Source organism: Procambarus clarkii, chromosome 69, assembly GCF_040958095.1.
Source record: "Procambarus clarkii isolate CNS0578487 chromosome 69, FALCON_Pclarkii_2.0, whole genome shotgun sequence".
In the NCBI taxonomy this organism is placed as follows: domain Eukaryota; kingdom Metazoa; phylum Arthropoda; class Malacostraca; order Decapoda; family Cambaridae; genus Procambarus; species Procambarus clarkii.
The window spans coordinates 23834375-23853317 of record NC_091218.1 but is presented as its reverse complement, the minus strand read 5'-3'; the positions used below and the strand labels follow the sequence as shown (position 1 = coordinate 23853317).

At 45.6% G+C, this 18943-nt stretch overlaps 2 protein-coding genes across 7 annotated transcripts; both read right to left on the bottom strand.

Annotated features, from left to right (window-relative positions):
* Window positions 1-203: 203 nt before the first annotated feature.
* Window positions 204-18535, bottom strand: LOC123772144 (uncharacterized). Of its 6 annotated transcripts, none has more exons than XM_069311256.1 (11): window positions 18203-18535; window positions 17114-17501; window positions 14776-15070; window positions 13178-13424; window positions 12664-12961; window positions 11867-11991; window positions 11259-11498; window positions 9780-9988; window positions 9265-9421; window positions 7683-7838; window positions 4520-6932 (listed from the first exon to the last, which is right to left on the bottom strand). In XM_069311256.1, the coding sequence occupies exons 2-8, from the start codon at window positions 17449-17451 to the stop codon at window positions 9882-9884; spliced, it is 1650 nt and encodes a 549-aa protein (XP_069167357.1). In that variant the 5' UTR covers window positions 17452-17501; window positions 18203-18535; the 3' UTR covers window positions 4520-6932; window positions 7683-7838; window positions 9265-9421; window positions 9780-9881. The 6 variants fall into 6 exon arrangements, with proteins under 6 accessions (XP_069167355.1, XP_069167354.1, XP_069167357.1 ...); XM_069311255.1 differs by having other exon boundaries at window positions 17114-17488; XM_045765163.2 differs by having other exon boundaries at window positions 11259-11449; window positions 11855-11991; window positions 17114-17488; window positions 18203-18534.
* On the bottom strand, window positions 6726-9438 carry LOC138355891 (proto-oncogene serine/threonine-protein kinase mos-like). Its single transcript, XM_069311442.1, has 3 exons — window positions 9265-9438; window positions 7683-7838; window positions 6726-6932 (listed from the first exon to the last, which is right to left on the bottom strand). Exons 1-3 carry the CDS (start codon window positions 9436-9438, stop codon window positions 6726-6728), a joined length of 537 nt encoding a protein of 178 aa, XP_069167543.1.
* Window positions 18536-18943: the final 408 nt, after the last annotated feature.

Here is an 18943-nt window from a genome sequence, read left to right as displayed (position 1 = left end):
ATCATCGACATAGAGAGCGGAGAAGACACCAGAAGGAAGAGAGGAAAGAAGACCATTGAGGGCAACCAGAAAAAGAGTAGTGCTCAGAACACTACCCTGGGGCACACCTTCGTATTGCTGAAAAGAGGGAGAGAGAGCGGTACCAAGGCGCACCCGAAAGGAACGACGAGAGAGGAAGCTGCGGAGAAAGAGAGGGAGATGACCACGAAGGCCAAAAGAATGAAGTTGAGATAGGATATGATAACGCCAAGTGGTGTCGTAAGCCTTTTCTAGGTCAAAAAGGACGGCAACAACGGAGGTCTTCGCAGCAAAAGCAGTACGTATATAGACCTCCAAGTTCACCAGGACATCTGTCGTGCTGCGGCACTTGCGGAAACCAAATTGAGAAGGGGAGAGGAGGTGATGGTGTTCCAGGAACCACATCAGACGAACGTTAACCATACGTTCAAAGAGTTTGCAGACACAACTTGTGAGAGCAATAGGGCGAAAGTCCTTAGGGGAAGTACCCAGAGACCCCGGTTTGCGAACAGGGAGGACAACGGCATCGAGCCAGTCCTCAGGGACTGACGACGACTCCCAGATCCGATTATACAGACTCAGTAAACACTGAGACGTGCTCGGAGGGAGATGGCGAAGCATCTCATAATGAATACCATCGGAGCCCGCCGCCGTAGAACCGCAGAGGGCCAGGGCAGAACGAAGTTCAGAGAGAGAGAAGGGATCATTATAGGGAAGCTGAAGATGAGTGCAGAAATCTAAAGGACGAGACTCAAGGACAGGTTTACGAAGAAGGAAAGATTGGGGAAGATGAAGACCAGAGCTAACAGAAGAAAAGTGGGAACCCAGTTCGGAAGCGACCTGCAACGGGTCCGCCACAAGAGTATCATGGAGGTGAAGGACCGGTGAAACATCGGGAACGAACTTACCCGCTATCTTGCGGATACGCTTCCAGATCTGGGCCAGAGGGGTTTCGGACGTAATTGTCGAGACATAAGATGCCCAACATTCACGTTTAGCCGTACGGATGGCCCTACGGGCCACCGCACTCGCTTTCCGAAAGAAAAGAAAAGAATCGGTCGTCTGCCTACGGCGGTGCTTCTTCCAGGCTGCACGCTTACAGCGGACAGCCCGAGCACAGTCCGCATTCCACCAGGGAACGCACTTCCGTGGACCCCGAGAGGAAGAGCGAGGAATAGAGCGGAGGGCAGCGTCGAAGACAGTGTCATGAAAAAGGAGGAGAGCGCGAGAGAGGGGCAGAAGGGAGAGGTCAGAGAGAGTAGCACCGAGGGAAAATAGGGTCCAGTCCGCCTTTGCAAACTGCCACCTAGGGAAAGAGAGGGAAGGGCGAAAAGAGAAAAAGGAAACAAGGATGGGGAAATGATCACTTCCATGGAGGTCATCAAGAACCTGCCATGTGAAATCTAAGTAAAGAGAAGAAGAGCAGAGAGAAAGATCAAGACAAGAAAGGGTGCGAGTTCGAGAGTCCAAATGAGTGGGCTCACCAGAATTCAGAAGAGACAGGGAAGAAGAGAGGAGAAACGGCTCAAGGAGGCGACCCCGGGTATTCGTCAGAACGTCACCCCAAAGAGAATGACGACAATTGAAGTCACCCAGCAGGAGCACAGGCTCCGGCAAGGAGTCTAGGAGGTGTTTCAAATCAGGAAGAGAGAGCGGGACACTCGGGGGGAGATAAATGGAACAAACTGTGTACCATTTCCCCACAAAGATACGAGCAGCAGAACAATGGAGAGGCGAAGGAAAAAGTAAAGGAACAAAGGGAACATCAGCCCGAATCAAGAGAGCAGAAGAATTAGAAGCCCCAGCAATGGCTGGGGGGGGGGAGAGAAAGGAATAGCCACGAAAACGACCAGGACGAGCACCAAGCATCGGCTCCTGGAGACAGACACAAAGGGGCGAAAACCGCGAAACCAGAAGTTGGAGTTCGAGGAAATTGGCGTAATAACCTCGAACGTTCCATTGAAGAATGGACAACGACGAGAAGAGAAAGGACAAAAACAGAGAACAAGGAAGAAACAAAGGCGAAAGACCAACAGAGCACGTTAAAGAATATCAGGGTCGGGATCAGGGTCAGCAAAGTCAGGGTTAGGGGGCATGGGTAAACTGAGCAAAGACGGAGGGAAGGAAACGGGAGAACAGATCAGAGGTGGGCGGGCAGGGTCCGGAGGAGGAGGAGGAGGAGGAGACAACGGAGAGGAGCAGTCAAGGACAGCAGCAGGAAGAGGGGGAGTAGAAAGAGAGGAGCGCACCCCAGCAAGAGCAGCAACCGAAAGGGAAGCAGGGGCCAAAGAAACCTCCATAGCAGGAACAGGGGGCGCAAGCACTGAAACGGGAGTGGAAGGAGCAACAGAGCCAGAAGGAGGAGCTGAGGAAGAAAGCGAAGCCTTCTTACCCGCCGGAGAAGAGGAAGGAGAGGAGCCAGGCTTACGCTTCTGACTTAAAGAGACCGGTGTCCCAGCAACTACGTACCGGGCAACGGATTCCAGTGTCTCAACAGGAGAAGCCGAACGAGAGCACACACGACGGCCGTTAGGAGAGCGATGGACATCCGCCCGCACCGACAGGCGGCGGGGAGAGCCGATAGATGGAGGAAGAGGATGGGAAGGAGGATCGGAGGGGGACGAGGAAGGAGACACAGAAGACACGACAGACCGGGTAGAAGGAAGGGGAACCCCAGACAGAGGACCAGGAGGAGGATCCTTCGGGAGAGAACCCAAAGGGACAGAGGGGGCAGTGGGCGCATCAGGGTCCAAGGCCTGGAAACGGTTGTGAGTCTGAGGAAGGCGGGAAGGACGAGGAGAGGAAGAGCGCAACATGCGAGCATAAGAGATATTAGCATAAGGCGGGAGCCGGCGAACCTGGCGCCTCGCCTCAGGAAAAGATAAACGCTCCCGGTGCTTCAAGTTGAGGACGGCTGCCTCAAGCTTGTAATGGACACACGCACGGGAGAAGGTAGGATGGGCCTCACCGCAGTTGAGGCAACGAGCCTGGGGAGAAGCGCACTCCGACTTAGAGTGACCTTCGCCACCACACAAAGGACAGAGAGAGACAGTCCCGGAGCAGCGGAGGGCACCATGCCCAAACCTCCAGCACTTGTTGCAGAGCCGAGGAGAAGGAATGTACTCCTGGACAGAGCACCTGGCACCAGCAAGAATGACAGAGGGTGGAAGGGTCCTACCATCAAAGGTAATCTTCACAACCCGGAGGGGTTGACGGCGACTACCACGAGGGGGACGAGTAAACGTGTCCACCTGGAGAATAGAATGGCCCTGGGCAGCGAGGATATGTCGAATATCATCGTGGCAGTCGCGTAGGTCCCGAACACCGGTCGCAACATGGGGCGGGAGCAAAATAGTGCCAACACTGGCATTCAACTGAACGTTCTTCGAGACCCGAACGGGGGTCTCGCCAAGGCAGGATAAGGCAGCCAAGCGGGAAGCAGCATCCTGAGAAGGAGCAGCAACGACACGCGTACCGAGACGAGTGGGGTTAAAAGTAATGGAGGCATCCACGGAATCAATGAGATGTCGATGAAGGGAGAAATCGTCAGGAGGCGCAGAATCAAGAGGGAGGAGATCAAAATATTTGGCCCACGAAGCGGGACCAAACAAGGCTTGATAGGTAGCAGAACTGGAAGGAATCGAGCGAGGGCGGCCGTGACGAGAACGGCGGTGAGAACCCCCAGAGAGAGAGGGGTTAAAAGGCGCAGTAGTTACAATTAGAGAAGGAGCCGCGCCAGGGGACGAGGTAGTCACCACTGGGGGCTTGGGGCTCGACTCAACCACAGAGGAGGGAGGGGAGCCAGGGGAAGGAGTCAGAGAGGCCAAAGGAGGAGCAAGGTCGGGGCCCAATGCAGCGGAGGCTACAGAGCCCGATCTTCCAATACGGACCGACTCGGGGGCTTGGTCGCCCACCCCACGAGCCTGAAAAGGTAAGCCAGAAGCAGCCGAAACAGGGGTTATCATCCTGACGAAATTACGAATTCACTCACGAATGTGCCCCCACACCCACCATGGAGCCACAATTAGAGGCAGGACACCCAACAAGAAGCTATCGCCGATCTTGTCGGGGCCTCCTAGGGGTGCGTCATGAGTATACGCCCCACAAACGCCACCTTAAGAAACCGACAGTCCGTCGAGATCGGGTTCAGTGACGAAGTGGGGATTGACAATAAAAGGTTCCCCTCGCTCTCGACGTCGGGTACTGCAGTTCTACGGGTGCAAGAGTATGCCTCCTCAAGCACCCGGGCGTCAAAGTAGAAGAAGTCCAAGGGAAGAACCAGAACGAGCAAAAGGTCGGCAGGAAACGGCAAGCAGATAGGAGAAGAGGGGGGAGAAAAACGAAACAGAAGGAAAAGGAAAAGATGCCCAGCAGAATTGGAGAGGACGGCAGCAGGAGCACAAGGCTAGAAAAGGACAGAGGACTGTCCCAAGGAGCATCACACTCCGGCAGCCGCCCACTAAGCCCCCAGACGGCGACAACGAGCTGAGCGGGGAGGGGGTTAGGTCCCACAAGGGTTGGTCTGGGTACACATTTGTCCTAATTTGTGTGAACGATTTTATACAGACGGCCTCACTCCAGAGAGCTCTGTAGTCTCCATATTTGAACATGACCCAAAGCTGATGAGAAATGTAAAAACGGAAGGACCGCAGAAAGTTGAGAGGTCCTTTATCTCCAGGAGTGAGCAAACAAATGGTTGTTGGTATTCAATCCCAACACGTTAAAGGAAATGATGGGGAAAAGGCGACCAAATGGTGTCCACAAAGAAAGGCAACTACAGGATTCAGAGATTTGGGAATGGACATCATTCCAACACTAAAACACCGAAAGCGCGCACAAACAGGATAACATCGACAGCATATGGGACGCTGGCAAATATTAGGTCATCGTTTAAAAACTTAAATCAGAACTTGAAGGCAATAAACAAATCCACAGGGGCCGTGATGAGGGTTCGAACCTACGCACGGGATGTTCCCAGCTGCGCCTACTCGACAGTGCCACGACATGGTAATTGAATTGCAGCCTGGAGTGCTACTGCCCCTCACAACTGACGGCACAGTTGACTAATTATCAAAAAGAAGGCACCAAACCGTAAAGGCTATGTAGCACCATCAAATGTGCGAAATAATCAGAGGGCGCTAAATATCACCAAGGATGCCAATATGAGAACAGAAACGCATAAGGCGAACGATATCAAAAGTATCCGAGTCACCAAGGAGTCTATCGAGGGACAAGTGACCACGAGGGACGGTCGGAAAGCAAGACACGCTCGTTCTGGAAATCAGGACATTTAACAAAGATATGCACGACGGTAAGAGGGACAACGCAATTTGGACAATAAGGAGCTGAGCGGCGCTCCATTGAGGCACAGTTGACTTAGGCACAGCTGGGAACCATCCCGTACGTAGATTTGAACCCTCACCACGGCCCTTTTAGATTTGTTCATTTGATATATCACGCTACTGTGGTTTCTGTGTGTATTCCTGGCAATCTACACATTTGTTAGACCAATACTAGAAAATATAGCACCAGCAATGAATCTGCACCTTGTGAAGAATAAAGCCAGAATTTAAAAGAGGTTTGCAACAAGATTGGTGCCAAAGCCAAGAGTTAAGTTATGAAGATTATTTTATCAAAACTCCTCTAAAAGATGGAAGAAATATAGGGGGATATAACCACAACATCCAAGATGCTGATAGGAAAGAGACAAGGTGGACAAAGATAACCTCTTTTAAAGAGTGCCAAGAGGACAAATGGAAGCTGCAAATCTAAACGAGTCAAAGAAATTTGATGGAATGCTCGTATGAGAGGTCAACACGTGGAATGCTCTGAGGTAGTTGTGGACGGTGGTGGTTTCCTCAACTTAAGGCCAGATTCGAAAATAAATTCGAACATGAGAAGTTGAATTATAACGCAACAAGTACACCAGGGCTTGTAGGCGGGGCATATAGAGCTAGGCCCTCACTCTCCCGTACACACTTATCAATACTTGCACAAGTTAATACAAACACTAGCCGAAAACAGCTGCAATTACAAAACTTGCACCCAGATTCAGTAAATGTTTACTTTTAAAGTAAATCCCAAAACACACAATTCGCACTTAATTTAAATAATATCTAGTATCTCAACTCTAGCACCAGTTCAGTACTTAAAAATTAAACAATAACTTTACGAAAGCAATACATAAAATATCTAAAAAGATCACAAAACTAATGAAAAGTGGGCAAAAATGGTGCAGAATAAAAACTACGTAATAACTCCTTAAACCAAGTAAAAACTATTGAAAAATTAAGTATTAAATGGACAATTGGTCATATGATTACAGGCAAGACATGAATTTATAATTAATTTTTAAAACGATGTTAATATTATTCAAGATAAAATTATTAATGTATACAACTATACATAATATATTTCTGACTAGTATAACTAGCAAACCTACTCATTACTTATGTCATTTCTTAAAACTAAAATACAGGAATATTTTAAGAGCGTCACACACCTCTATGCACATAATTCTAAAGTCTTCCGAAGTAACAGCGTTACCTTTTTTTTTTTGGCACAACTCTTCATATTTTCAGGTGGAGTGTAGTTGGCCGCGTACTGCTAGCACGTAGCTCGCTCCGTTGTTCCAGATTTGCAGGAAGTAACGAACAGGCCGAGTACTCAAAGAAATTAAAGAAATCACTATATTCCATGTAATCCTGTCATAGCCCAAACATCCTTCCTCCCTCGGGGGACAACATAATCATGGCGTTCAGTGTCCTGCAGAGGTCACTGACGGCGGGGCGGTCCTCGGGCTCCTCCGCCCAGCAGCTCCTAGCCAGGTGCCACAGGAGCGCCTCCAGGGTGGTGGTGGTGTGGGTGCTCTCCTGCGGGTGGTGGTCTGTTGGCCGGTGTCTCAAGTGCACTACCTGCCAGCGTAAAAGGTCTTAGAAAACTGCACCGGCTTACATATGCATATTACTTTAAATTATTAATGTATATACACTAATATATATCGTGTTAATATGATTTCTATGTATCAATGATAAAATCCACTAGGGTTGTGAGGTGGCACAAACCTACGACCAGCCACTGACAGCCGCGTACTCTGCCACTAGACCACAGCTGACGCGTACAATAAAGCTGTCTAGTGGTGGATTATGTGGCTGGCAGTGCCTTGGTCGCAGGTTCGCGACACCTCACAGCTCTTGTGGATTTTCTAATTTATACACCGATACAGTGATCTACGTCAGCTCTCGAGGGACCTGGGTTCAATCCCCGGGCAGAACAAACAGTTGGGCACGTTTAATTTGTAAATGGTGCCTCTGTTCATCTAACAGTAAAATATCCGGGAGTTAAACAATTGTAATGGGATGCATCCAAGGATAGGTCAGTATATATATAGTTGTTCTAGGCCTGTAGGAGCCTCGATAAGCATAGGTACAGGCTTCCTGTGCCTGACAATTGGAATTTAGAATGATATCGGGATGCACCTAGAAGGCGGATGGGCAAGTGGAAACACCTTCCTGTTGTAGGTGACATCTGCCAACTGCTACTCACCCAGAGAGGTTAGGGAGGTTAGATATGCCTGGTGGATGGGGTTGGCAGTGACTAGATGGATAGGGCTTACCTGATGGCGCAGTAAATGGTTGGGTCCTCTAGAGAATACCAAGACTCACCTGAAACAGGACAACATGCGGATGAATGCCCTGGTAAGGGGTACTACGGGTGAGCATGTGCCAGATGGTCACACCCAGGGAGAAGACGTCGCTGTGGGGCCCGGCCGCCCCGCCCCTCAGCACCTCCGGCGCCTGGTACACCACCGTCCCCAACACCTGCTGGAGTCCACTTAATTTAATTAATGTATTAAAGATACAAATCTTTGATACTCGTGGAGTGATTGCTTAATTGAAAATATTGTACCAAGGATTTTGGTTAATACAGAGCAAGCAGCAACTGAAGTCAGAAAACTCAGGCAGACAATTAACACTTCTGACGACAGATATTCGCCCATCAACAAATACTGTATGAAAACATTTAAGGAAGGTAATATACCATACTTTTTAAACTAGTCTTTTGCTGATAATACTAAATATTCCTCTAAATAAAATATCTACACCCAATTGCCAAAGGGATCATATAAGGACTATTACAGAATATAGAGAGGGAAACCAAGAACTAGACAATAGAAAAATAAAGATTTTCCTTAATATAATAGAATCCGAGGCTGCAGAAAAAAATAAAAAAAATGGTTTCCCCATTGTGGGAGTGGGGAAGCCTGCAATACTTATCTAGGTGCTCCCCCCCCCCCCCAGCCAATGACTTGTAGTCTCCAGGATACAGCCCACCGGAATACCTCCTAAGTTACTAGCTAATGCTACGTCAACACACTTCTCACCCTAACCTGGAATCGACCCTGGGAGCTACTCAGTTATGATGCGTCTGCACTAACCACTACACGTATACTGTATAGTGAAATCCGTAAGTATTTTGGAAAATGTTTATCGTTTTGGCTCAGTACCCCGGTACATTAGTTATGAAATTATACAATTTTTATGGGGGTTAAAATAAACTTTTCGCTTTATTTTGAGAGCATCTGCATCCATATCTGGTGAACCGAGTGTGAATTACAGTCCCATTGTAGGGGACCAAAAGTAGTTGAACACATGGCCAATTGTGTCGTTGAATCGTTAGGCAAGGTAATTATGGAGAAAGCACTAAGACAGTATGACTATAGCACTTGGAAGGGAACACGAGGATAAAGAGCCGGGATAGGCCGAGGCAAGAATGGTGTCAAACAACTTTGACCTAGTGTTTTTCTGTTTACTGGTGCAACTATAGAAATATAGCCATTTACGAACCATAATATATCTAATTACTTTTGATTCTATGAAATATATGGTACTGCATAAAGAGCTGTAGTACCTACGCGGTCCACTAGATATAGACGTTAATACCTGAAAATGTTCGCTTAAACTTTACTGTCATTCTCCATCCAATGTGCTGGAGTACAAAGCCAAAACATTGCGTGTCCCTCCAGATGCTTTTTGCCTACAACAGACTACAGTAAAACAATTTATCCCGAGACTTACAATACGGCAACGTTCCCCAACTTCTCTGCAAGTTGCAAACCCCGCCCCTCTTTCTCCACACGTCACAAAAGTACATCCACACGTAGAAAATGCAATTAACACCTAAATTCTACACGTCAAAACACTACCCTCCATGAACTATTCCCTAGAGCATTTCAAAGTGACTTGCCGGGTCCTCATCGTTATCAATCCTGGCGCAGCAGCCGAAGTCGGCGAGCTTCAAGTGGCCGTGGCGGGTGAGGAGGGCGTTGGCAGGCTTCACGTCCAGGTGGACCAGGTCGTGGGAGTGCAGGTAAGCCAGTCCGCTAGCCAACTCGCTTGTGTACCTGCAGAGCGGGATCATCATCACTTTGCGTCTCACTTTGTATAAATTCTTGTGCCCTTTGCAATACCAATTTGATTACATTAAGACATATGGTAAGGAATCATCACATGCAAAACTATATTTGAGTTAATAGGATCAGCACATTTGGTAATTTTAAAGTCTAATAGTTTTGAAGTCTCCCACACTCAACATATACGATTACAGATTTAAATTACAGATTTGGCGCCATTACCACACAAGTATTACATGGTCGCTTATCATCGACCCTTTCATCACTACTAGGCGAGTACCGTTTAATTTCACCTTGATTTATGTATGATTCATTGTATTTTATTAAAGAAAAAAAACTTGCGACTTGCCTTATTTTTGCCCCTATGGATAGTTCGAGGTCAGATTCGTTGAGGAGTGTGAGGAGGCTGTGAGGCGTGCAGAGCTCGCTCACCACCCAGGCCTACCCAGGCCTACCCCAGCACTCGTCCTCTTCCTCCCCCACACTCTGGCACCCACTGGCGTCCTCCGGGCCAAGGGAAAACATTGACGCCGCCACCTCTCTCGGCACAATTTGTTTCTAAGGAAACAAAAACGGGTTTAATATGAAAACTAATGACAAGAAAAGTGGTTAAGTTTCAGATTCGGCTGTCATACACAACATGCCCAGCGCAACACCTTCCTCAGAAACAACCTTAGTAGACCCGGACATACGCACAACCTCTAACCTGATTGACGACCCACCTGCTCCGTCATTTACACGACTCCTCTCTCCTCCTATACCACTACTCAATCACATAGCTCCGAACTCCATAGCCTATTTAACGCTTCTCCTCATCTTTAGGTGGGGACCTGTTAGCTCCCGTTTATTAGTGACTCGGGGTGATTAGCAAATCCAAGACCACAACTGGTGTGAGCCTCCAGGGCACACCCAACTGAGGGCTGCTATCTCCGTGGGCGCGCCGAAAGACGAAATGTCACAAAAATTCGATTCCTTGCCTCCATTGCTTAGTCTGGTAGTAAAGTTTTAATGCTATGCAGCTGGGTCTAGCCCTGGCACTTTACCTCATCCTGAAAATCCTTCCTCTCACCCCCACTAATTCTTCCCCCTATCCCCCACTTTCCCGCTCACCCATTAGGGTATCTTGACATATGGGCTGTTGTGGGCTCTAAGGGTGAAAGTCGGATATCTTCAGAGTCGATGAGTTCGACAAAAAAATCGTCTTTTGAAATAGGACTGGCACATTGACATGCTTACAGCTGGCCGGGATATAATTCCAATGTCGTGTACAGGAAGCCTAGCTGTACTTAGGCTTATCGACATTCCCCCAGACAGACTAATGACCTAACCAAGGTTGCAACCCACAACAGCTGCCTAACTCCCGGGTACCTATTTTACTAATTGGTGGACAAACAGGTGAAAGGAAACGTGCTCAACCGTTTCTGTTCTGCCCGGGAATTGAAGCCTGGTCCCTCGGTTGGGAGCCGAGGACATAGACCACTGTGCTACAGGACCAACACAGGATCAGGTAAGTGTTCTGTTATATGACGCTGTAAGCAGGCGATGAGTCACAATAACGTGGCTGAAGTATGTTGACCAGACCACACACTAGAAGTTGAAGAGACGACGACGTTTCGGTCGACTTGATCGACCTGCTCACAATCGACTTGAGAATGGTCCAGGACGGACCGAAACGTCGTCGTCCCTTCAACTTCTAGTGTGTGATCTGGTCAAAATACACGCTGTAACAAGTATAATAGCTTACCATGGGAAAATTTAACCTATAAAGAACAATCACAATGTTTTAGTATTTAACAAGTAAAAATAAAAAATGCCTACTTTTATTTACCTTCTCTTGGCGGTCCTTGAGGTAGGCGGTGGCCCAGGTGATGCAAGCTTCGCCAGTTGTAAGCGTGGGCGTGACGAGGGCGTGTGTGGAGGCCAGGTGGGCGTGAGGAGTGAGCAAGAGGGCGTGGGCTTCTCTGCGGGAGGAGGTCGCTGCTCTCGTACCCCGCAACACCTTGATGGCCACCTTCACACCTTGACCCGTCCATGTGCAGTGTAATATATTTTATCAACCTTGAAATGTCTGTTGAATTGCCAAGTATAATTTCTAAGGCTATTCTTCAACAAATTTAAATTACGTTAGTAAATATTGACTAAAAATGATGGGCGAAATTACCAAAACGACGGGAACCCCATCAGTGTATATAGATTAAATACATTAACAAATCATATTCATTATAACTAGGCACGAAACATTCACAGTCGATTTGTCTGTCATTTAAGTTTGAGACAACTCTTAGTAATATGAGAATAGATGCATGCTCGCGTAAACAAATTGAAACATGCAGAATTAATTTAATGTGCGAACATGTACCGTGACAAACGTGCAGAGTCAAATAATGAGGCGATTTACAAAAACTTAAAACTTTCAACATATACATGATGCCAAACCTCTGTGGCATCCAACTTTTACGGTGCCAAACCCGCCACGTCCCATGACCCTGCCTACTCGAGGAGTGACATCCACCGACTGGCACTCTCTCCGATGGTCGAGGAAGGCGATAACTGACGAGTACCTGAGGGGAAAAGACGAGTTATAAATGTGTTTAACGAGTAAACGTTATGAAGAGACAGACGAAGGAAAAGTTGGAGATGTCGAATATGGAGTTATAACAGGCTGACTGTCGTCGTCCTCCCCCATTCCCCGCCTTGATGTTAATGTCTAGGACAATTAATTTATGCACACTCCAATGCTTATATACTCGTTTCGCTGTTCCAATTTACGATAATGTTTGTGGGGACTTGTATAATTGTTTTCAAGGTAATATTCTGATTTGTACTTTAGCATGGAATTGCATGTTTTTATTTTTTTTGGCGCTAATCCTGCTTTTCGGTTATCAAGCCTCTTCGACTACCAGCATTAGTAGTAGTGAGTGAACTTTATAGCCTTCCTAGCGCCGAGGCTACTATTTCGGTCAAATTCCTCATACTAGTGAAGATTGATTGTTGCAGTCCTGTAGCTAGGGCGAGGGCTGCCTGGGAGCTGTGATGTGGTGATTATGGGGCAGGGGACCCAGGGGCTACACCTGAGGTGGTGAAATACTTTTTATAACGTGTTCATTTATGATCAAGTATAACACGTATGAACACGTAAGTAGACACGTATGAACAATGCATTGCAATGATGTGCATGTTTAAGAGATTGAACAATGGAGATGACGTTACTGTGTTCTGAACGAGAATCTTACCTGGTCGAGTGTAAATTAGAGAGGTGCGTCTTGACCCAGGGATCAAGATGGCCACCGTCGGAGACATGCCAGGAGGCTCTCCTAGAAGCTAAGCCCGGACCAACACTCGTGGGTTGCTCCACCGCCAGGGAACAGCGAGGGGCAGCCCGTAAGCCCACTCTTCCTTCAGTGACTCCAGGCGGGCGGGGCGTTGCCAGGGTATGGTGTTGCAGGTGGTAGAGGGCCGCTATTTTAGGGCTTAACCCCAGACTAGAGGGAGTAGGGTCTAAGGCAGGAGACTTGCAAGATACTGCCAGGGCTAAAGCAAACATTTGATGAGCTTGAGAGAATAAGGTACATAGGTGCATGGTCAATATTATCAATAATAAAACGTGCAGCGATGAAGTAAACCCTGAACCATTACAAAGCATTTTAAAGAAATCCACAATACTATGCTGCACAACGTTCACACCCAAGAGACAACAGTTATATGTCATTTAGTTAAAGTTATATGTAACAAGACGCCACAACTCACAGGTTTCTGGCGAGTTCAGAGCAATACGAGGTACCTCCAAGCGCCTTCCACCGTGATCCACGCTCAGTGCTCTCCCCTTCCTCAAGCCTAGCAACCTATTTCCAGTATCCTCCAGGTCTTCCTCCTTCCCGCCCTCCTGGTCACATGGGTTGAAGTCAAAGTGGGTGTTGGGGGGCGAAAGCTCAAAGCAGGGAGAGAGGTGCTTACAGGTGCTGAAAGGACTCCGTCTTACGCAACTCTCGGTAACCTGGCCATAGAAGGTTGAATGATTAAGTGGATTATTAATTTATTTATGCTATAGCAATGAGGTCCTTAACAGCATGCCCTATAGACAATTCTTAACTATTTTTAAAGTTAGATCTACAATCTATATTCGGGTCCAACCAATCCGGAAGGAAGAGGGTTGTACGGCCCAACAGTGTCACAGAACCCATCCATAGATCGAGAACGTAACACATTTTGTTCCCTATCCTGGGTCAAAGAAGTGATTTTAATAAATTACACTCCTGCCCTGCGGGGTAGTCTACACTGACACTCCTGATAGAAGAAACCTTACTTAGAAACCTTACTTAAAACTTAGTGACCTTAGAAGAAAAAAAGTTCTGATACAAGTAACATTTGACCTGTAATTTGAGTGTCAAGTCGGTCTCCAGTAACTACGATTTGATTTAGAGAATGGCTGTGGGCTTACCGTTAAAAAGGAAGCCAATGTTCTCAAGAGTTCCCACCTGACAACTTTGTAGTCATACACAAAATTGTTATTAAACTGCAAGACTGTTACACTATCTGGAATAGTGACAACCAACAAATACTGGAGAAACTTCTGCATGTACCCAACATTAGCCCTAAAGTGTTAAAAAATATTTATAAATATTTCTTGATGAAAGGGTATGGAAAATACTATCAAATATTCAATACTATATATATTCAAAAAAATATTCAAACATACTAATAATCAAATTTCAATACTATCTGAAATACTTTCAGGTTCGAACCCTCGTCATGGGCCTTGTGGATTTATTTATTTAATACCATCAAATTTATTAACTTTCTTGCCTAGTTATTTATAAACATTCTGTATCGTGAAATATCTGCACATGTTCGTGTGAGCGAGGACCAAACTTTTTTAAGGAAATACATACAGCAGTGAGGTATCTGCAAGCTAGGGTAAGAACCATACTTAAAAATTCATGTATGCTTGACTGCTAGGGAACACCACTGAACTATTGGATCACCGTTGAGTCTGCCGGTGTGTAAAACAATCTTGAGGACAGCACTAAGGGCTAATGTAGGTGTGTATCTTTCAAATGACAAGTGTAAACATCTGGGCAGATCCAACTTGAAAAGTACATGGTTGGAACCATGCTGATATTGAGCAATTTAACCAAATCAATTTGTTATATATATTTAGGGCACATATACACTTTACCAAGGCCTTAAATACCTAACATTGGTATCTTATTACTCGTCCCTCTGCGAGTGTATGTTCGAAGGCAATGAAGGCATGTCTCATTCAAGTTAAAACATGCTCGTGAAAATGTTAAGGGACAGAAACGTGGTTAGGTTGCCTGAAAACTTGTGTTAAACGATTGAATTACCAGGGAAGAGCCGAGAAAATCAGCTGCAGGAGAGATGATGTGGGTGCTGCAGGTCCTTCGTCGCAAGGAAGGTGGTGTTGGGATCGTCTCCAACAGGTGGTGAAATGTGTTCCGTCTGTAAGCGTTGGGCGTGAGCTGGTTCCTCGGGCTGACCGGCAGGACATTCTGGGGCTCAGATGCTCGAATGAAACTTTGCGAGGGGGAGGGGGAGTCCCCATCAGGGATGTACAAGGGGACTGGCTTCTTACACTCCAGGTTGGGGCTCCCATGGTGTCCAGCAGCCCCCACTGGCGATCTTAGTACAAGCGAAAAATAATTATTCAACCCTTCACAACGTTAACTCGTACTCTTCATAAGTACTTCGATACAAAAACAATTTATGAACAAGAGTATCAAGTCAATTTATATAGCAAGAAATACAAAACTTCACTGATTTTATATTTTATTTCCCTAACTAAATTAAATTTATAATTTAGGACTTATTATAGTGTCTTGCTTGTATCTGGCGATGTGTATTCAAGTAAAAGGTTAATTTTACTTAGTGTGCCGAATAATATTACTATTTTTTTGGTGGGTGGGAGGGGGGGGGGGGGGAAAGTATGGTATTTAGGTCTTAAACCAGGCAAGTTACTCAATCCCATGATTTTCTCTAATGCTGTCCTCCAGTTTAACACATGGGTTTCCCCACCACTGTCGGGGGAACAGTATAAGAATTATATGTCCAATCATTACACCTACTGTAACCAGAGTTGTGGGGCTAGGGAGGCAAGGGAAGGGAGGGGAGGCTGGCGCGCTAGCCACTACACTATGGTGTACCGGGCTTGCCTTGACTACCATCAATCCCTGGTTGTCACCATCTTAATTACCTGTAATTGACCATCACCTGTGGAATTTTACAGCCGCATAATTTGCAAATGCCTGCGACTATAAATCTTATTTAGGATAAACCTTCACTGGGCTTTTATCCCTTTTACACCCAGCTCTTAACTATCCAAAGCCTAATACTATCTCAGGCTTTCCTGACTGACGGCAGCTCGGTGAATACTAAAAAATAAAAGCTAGCATTCCCTGACATTTGGGATACAACTTAAATCTTTGGTAGCTGCTGTGTTGCAACACTATACAGCAAATAGATAAGAATACACAACTAACTTGCGTAAAAGAAGTGTGCACACAAGTGCTTTCTGTAACTTGGCAAGCTAAAGTTGTGCAGTGCATCCTAATTAATAAGATTAGTACAAGTACGAACATTACCAAGTTCTCGTAATGTCATTCATAATACATGACAAAGGTGAGCAATGGTACTAATACTTTGATAGGTTATGGCGTGAGAGCAACATGGAAGGATTATGTTATGATTATATATATTCTCCATGTGAGGGGGACTGATTAGTGAAACACCTCTGATGCAGCCGCGTGTTTACAATGTCACTTCAGGTGTGACAAGTGGGGAAAGCTAGAACAATGATACTATTAAGGCTCCAGTTGTGAGAGTATTGATAGAAGACTAAGCTGATGCAGGAAATGATAGTTCATGTGCAAGACAATTGCTTGGTGAATGAGCCGCCGTGGGTAGCACTAGTTTTACCACGTTCGTGGAAAACCCCGCTTACTTGGGAGTACCAGGCGAGAGGCTTCGTATTATCATGGCTTCTGCTGATTGATACACAAGGTTAATGTGATATTGTGCATTTAACACACACATACCAGTCTTGCACATACTACTAATATATATTAGTAGTATGTAGTATTAGTAGTATAAAAATTAAAAGGTATAAAAATAAAAGGTATTAGTAGTATGAAATCACGTGGCATGTCGTGCAATATATTGCACGACATGCCACGTGATTTTTCAATGTTATACGTGCAATATTTGAAGATTCAATAACTTAATAATTTTGTCAGGGACAGGCAGACTGTATATGTACGCCAATGTACGCCCGTGGCTTGTAAACGTATTTACAAGCCACACGTAAATTAGGCTTATATGGATGTCCTCCCAGGTGGAACTATTAACCCCCAAAGATGCAACCCCCCCCCCCAAGTTGACCAACTCCAGGGTATCTATTTATTCCTAGGTGAACAGTTGCATTAGGTGATAGTAAACATGTCAACCATTTCTATCCCGCCCGGGATTCCCGACTACAAGTTGACAACGAACCAAACTTAGCTCACGCCTAACCATAGAAGAATTGTAACTAGTAACAACTGATATTTAATAACCAGTTAGTGAATATTTACCTTTTGACCTTACGGGCTTACCATAGCCCGTGCTACATGGACACTTCGTTCTGAGTAGCTAAATCTGAAACAACAACAACAACGAATATTTACTAACCGGATCGATTCATCCTGATAATTTAGGCTTGAGGAAAGCCAAGAAGGGTCTAGAGATGTCCTCTTACGGCGAAGATAACTGGCGGACGGCTGTTCTAGCAGCAAATCAGAGGGTCCAACAGAAGCTCTATGATCTGATGTGCATGTAGACTTGCCAGGTAGAAGTTGTACAGGACTGCGAAGCAGATGAAAGCTGGCATGCTTCAAAAATGGAGAGGCAGGGGTGTCGGGCTGAAGGAGAGAAGCAGCGCCCTCACACGCGCTGAAGGAAGCACGCCTGGGAGAGGTTACCACCTCCGGGGGCACACAGGTGGACAGCCGCTTCGCCAGAATACTCATGATACCTACTTGTCTGTCTTCTCAACAGTCTAGAGGGCTGGAGATAATTTCTATTATATAAAATGCATAATTTATTTTTGTATTAATTCTGTCAACGGTCACTACATTTTTTGCCTGTAAATTTAACATGCATTTCGAATTTTCTTTGTACATCATGAGTAAATAATGAAGTTCTGCTTTACGTTTCTCAGATTAATAAGCAACAAGTATTATGGATGGTCACAAGCCTAGAACATACTATTTAACATTGATGTACAATGTTGGTGACCCAATTATGAATGTCACAAGGTTAAGTAAAGAGTTTCTAGTGATGTCTGAGCCCTCCCACAGCTGGTGCTGCAGGGTGTCTGGTGCTTCAGGCTGCTCCTCCACCACCACCACCACTAACTAGTGATCACTTCCACAGCTTAAAGCACAGAGTGTTATCCATGAGAACTACAGTCCTTCGTGCCAGATATTGCACCACGGAAGGGAAGGACTATGACTATGTTGGCCAGGGGGTAGACGGATGTGGACTAGGCTTGGCCAGCCTATTACAACGAATAATTTGCAGTAACGTTTTAAAATATTCTTAATTTAAAAATTAACAAATTACTTAAACCTAAAATTAGACCTATTAAGTTTTCAACAATAAAAACCAACATGCCATTCAACGGAAAAAATAAGCAGTTTTGTTACACAAAATTTACTTATACAATGTAATTATATAGAGAAAATGCAGTTACTAGTGCAAATAACCTTTTAACATTACCTGATGCATACAACGTGTTTACAGTAGACGTCCAACGGACGATACAGCCAAGCCTGTCCCCGCCATAACGGTCGTCACTGGCCACATCACTTCACTGTCCGCTGCCATGTTTATCACCACCACGGAACATTCCTCTTGTCAGACGCACTCCGAAATGACGAGCACTTGAAAATCATCTCCGATACAATCTAACGTAATCTTACTAGTCATAAAGTATATAACTTGCAAAATGTTATTCACAAGAGACCCGTACCCTTTTTGCCAATAAGACGTAAGGAAGACGCACTTGCCTGGACAATGAAAACTGCTGCAATAACATCAGACTGTATACCCAGGTCGGCAACTAACTCATATACAGTAAGTGGGAGCGCGAAATCTTTAACTCTTGAAGTTTGGTTGCTAAATAGTAGATGGCGCTGACGATGACGCTTAACCATATTACATAAACATTTTTTTTGGAGTGGGGGGTTGGATGGAGAAGTCTCTGGCTGGTTTACTAATTACATCAACAATGAACGTATTGATATTAAATATTATGAGAGAAATGAAGGAAGATTGTTTTCGCCACTTTCTTATCAATATAAATCACAAAATAATTCATATTAAAAAATCTTTGATAACATGATTTTGAATTGTATCTTTATATTCTGAGTAGCTGAATCGGGTCTTAATGAGTAGTTGAGCCGGGTCTTGAGTTAGGATGCTACTGGATGAAAGTATTATCAAATTATCAAAGAAAGC

Excerpts from the sequence above, each read along its gene's own strand:
- LOC123772144 (XM_069311254.1), bottom strand. The coding sequence starts at position 3,983 with ATGATAACCCCTGTTTCGGCTGCTTCTGGCTTACCTTTTCAGGCTCGT.
- LOC138355891 (XM_069311442.1), bottom strand. The coding sequence starts at position 9,438 with ATGATCCCGCTCTGCAGGTACACAAGCGAGTTGGCTAGCGGACTGGCT. Across the intron at positions 7,839-9,264 it reads TTGATAACGATGAGGACCCG|GTGTTGGGGACGGTGGTGTA; the intron begins GCAAGTCACTTT and ends GGACTCCAGCAG. Across the intron at positions 6,933-7,682 it reads CGCATGTTGTCCTGTTTCAG|GTAGTGCACTTGAGACACCG; the intron begins GTGAGTCTTGGT and ends TTACGCTGGCAG.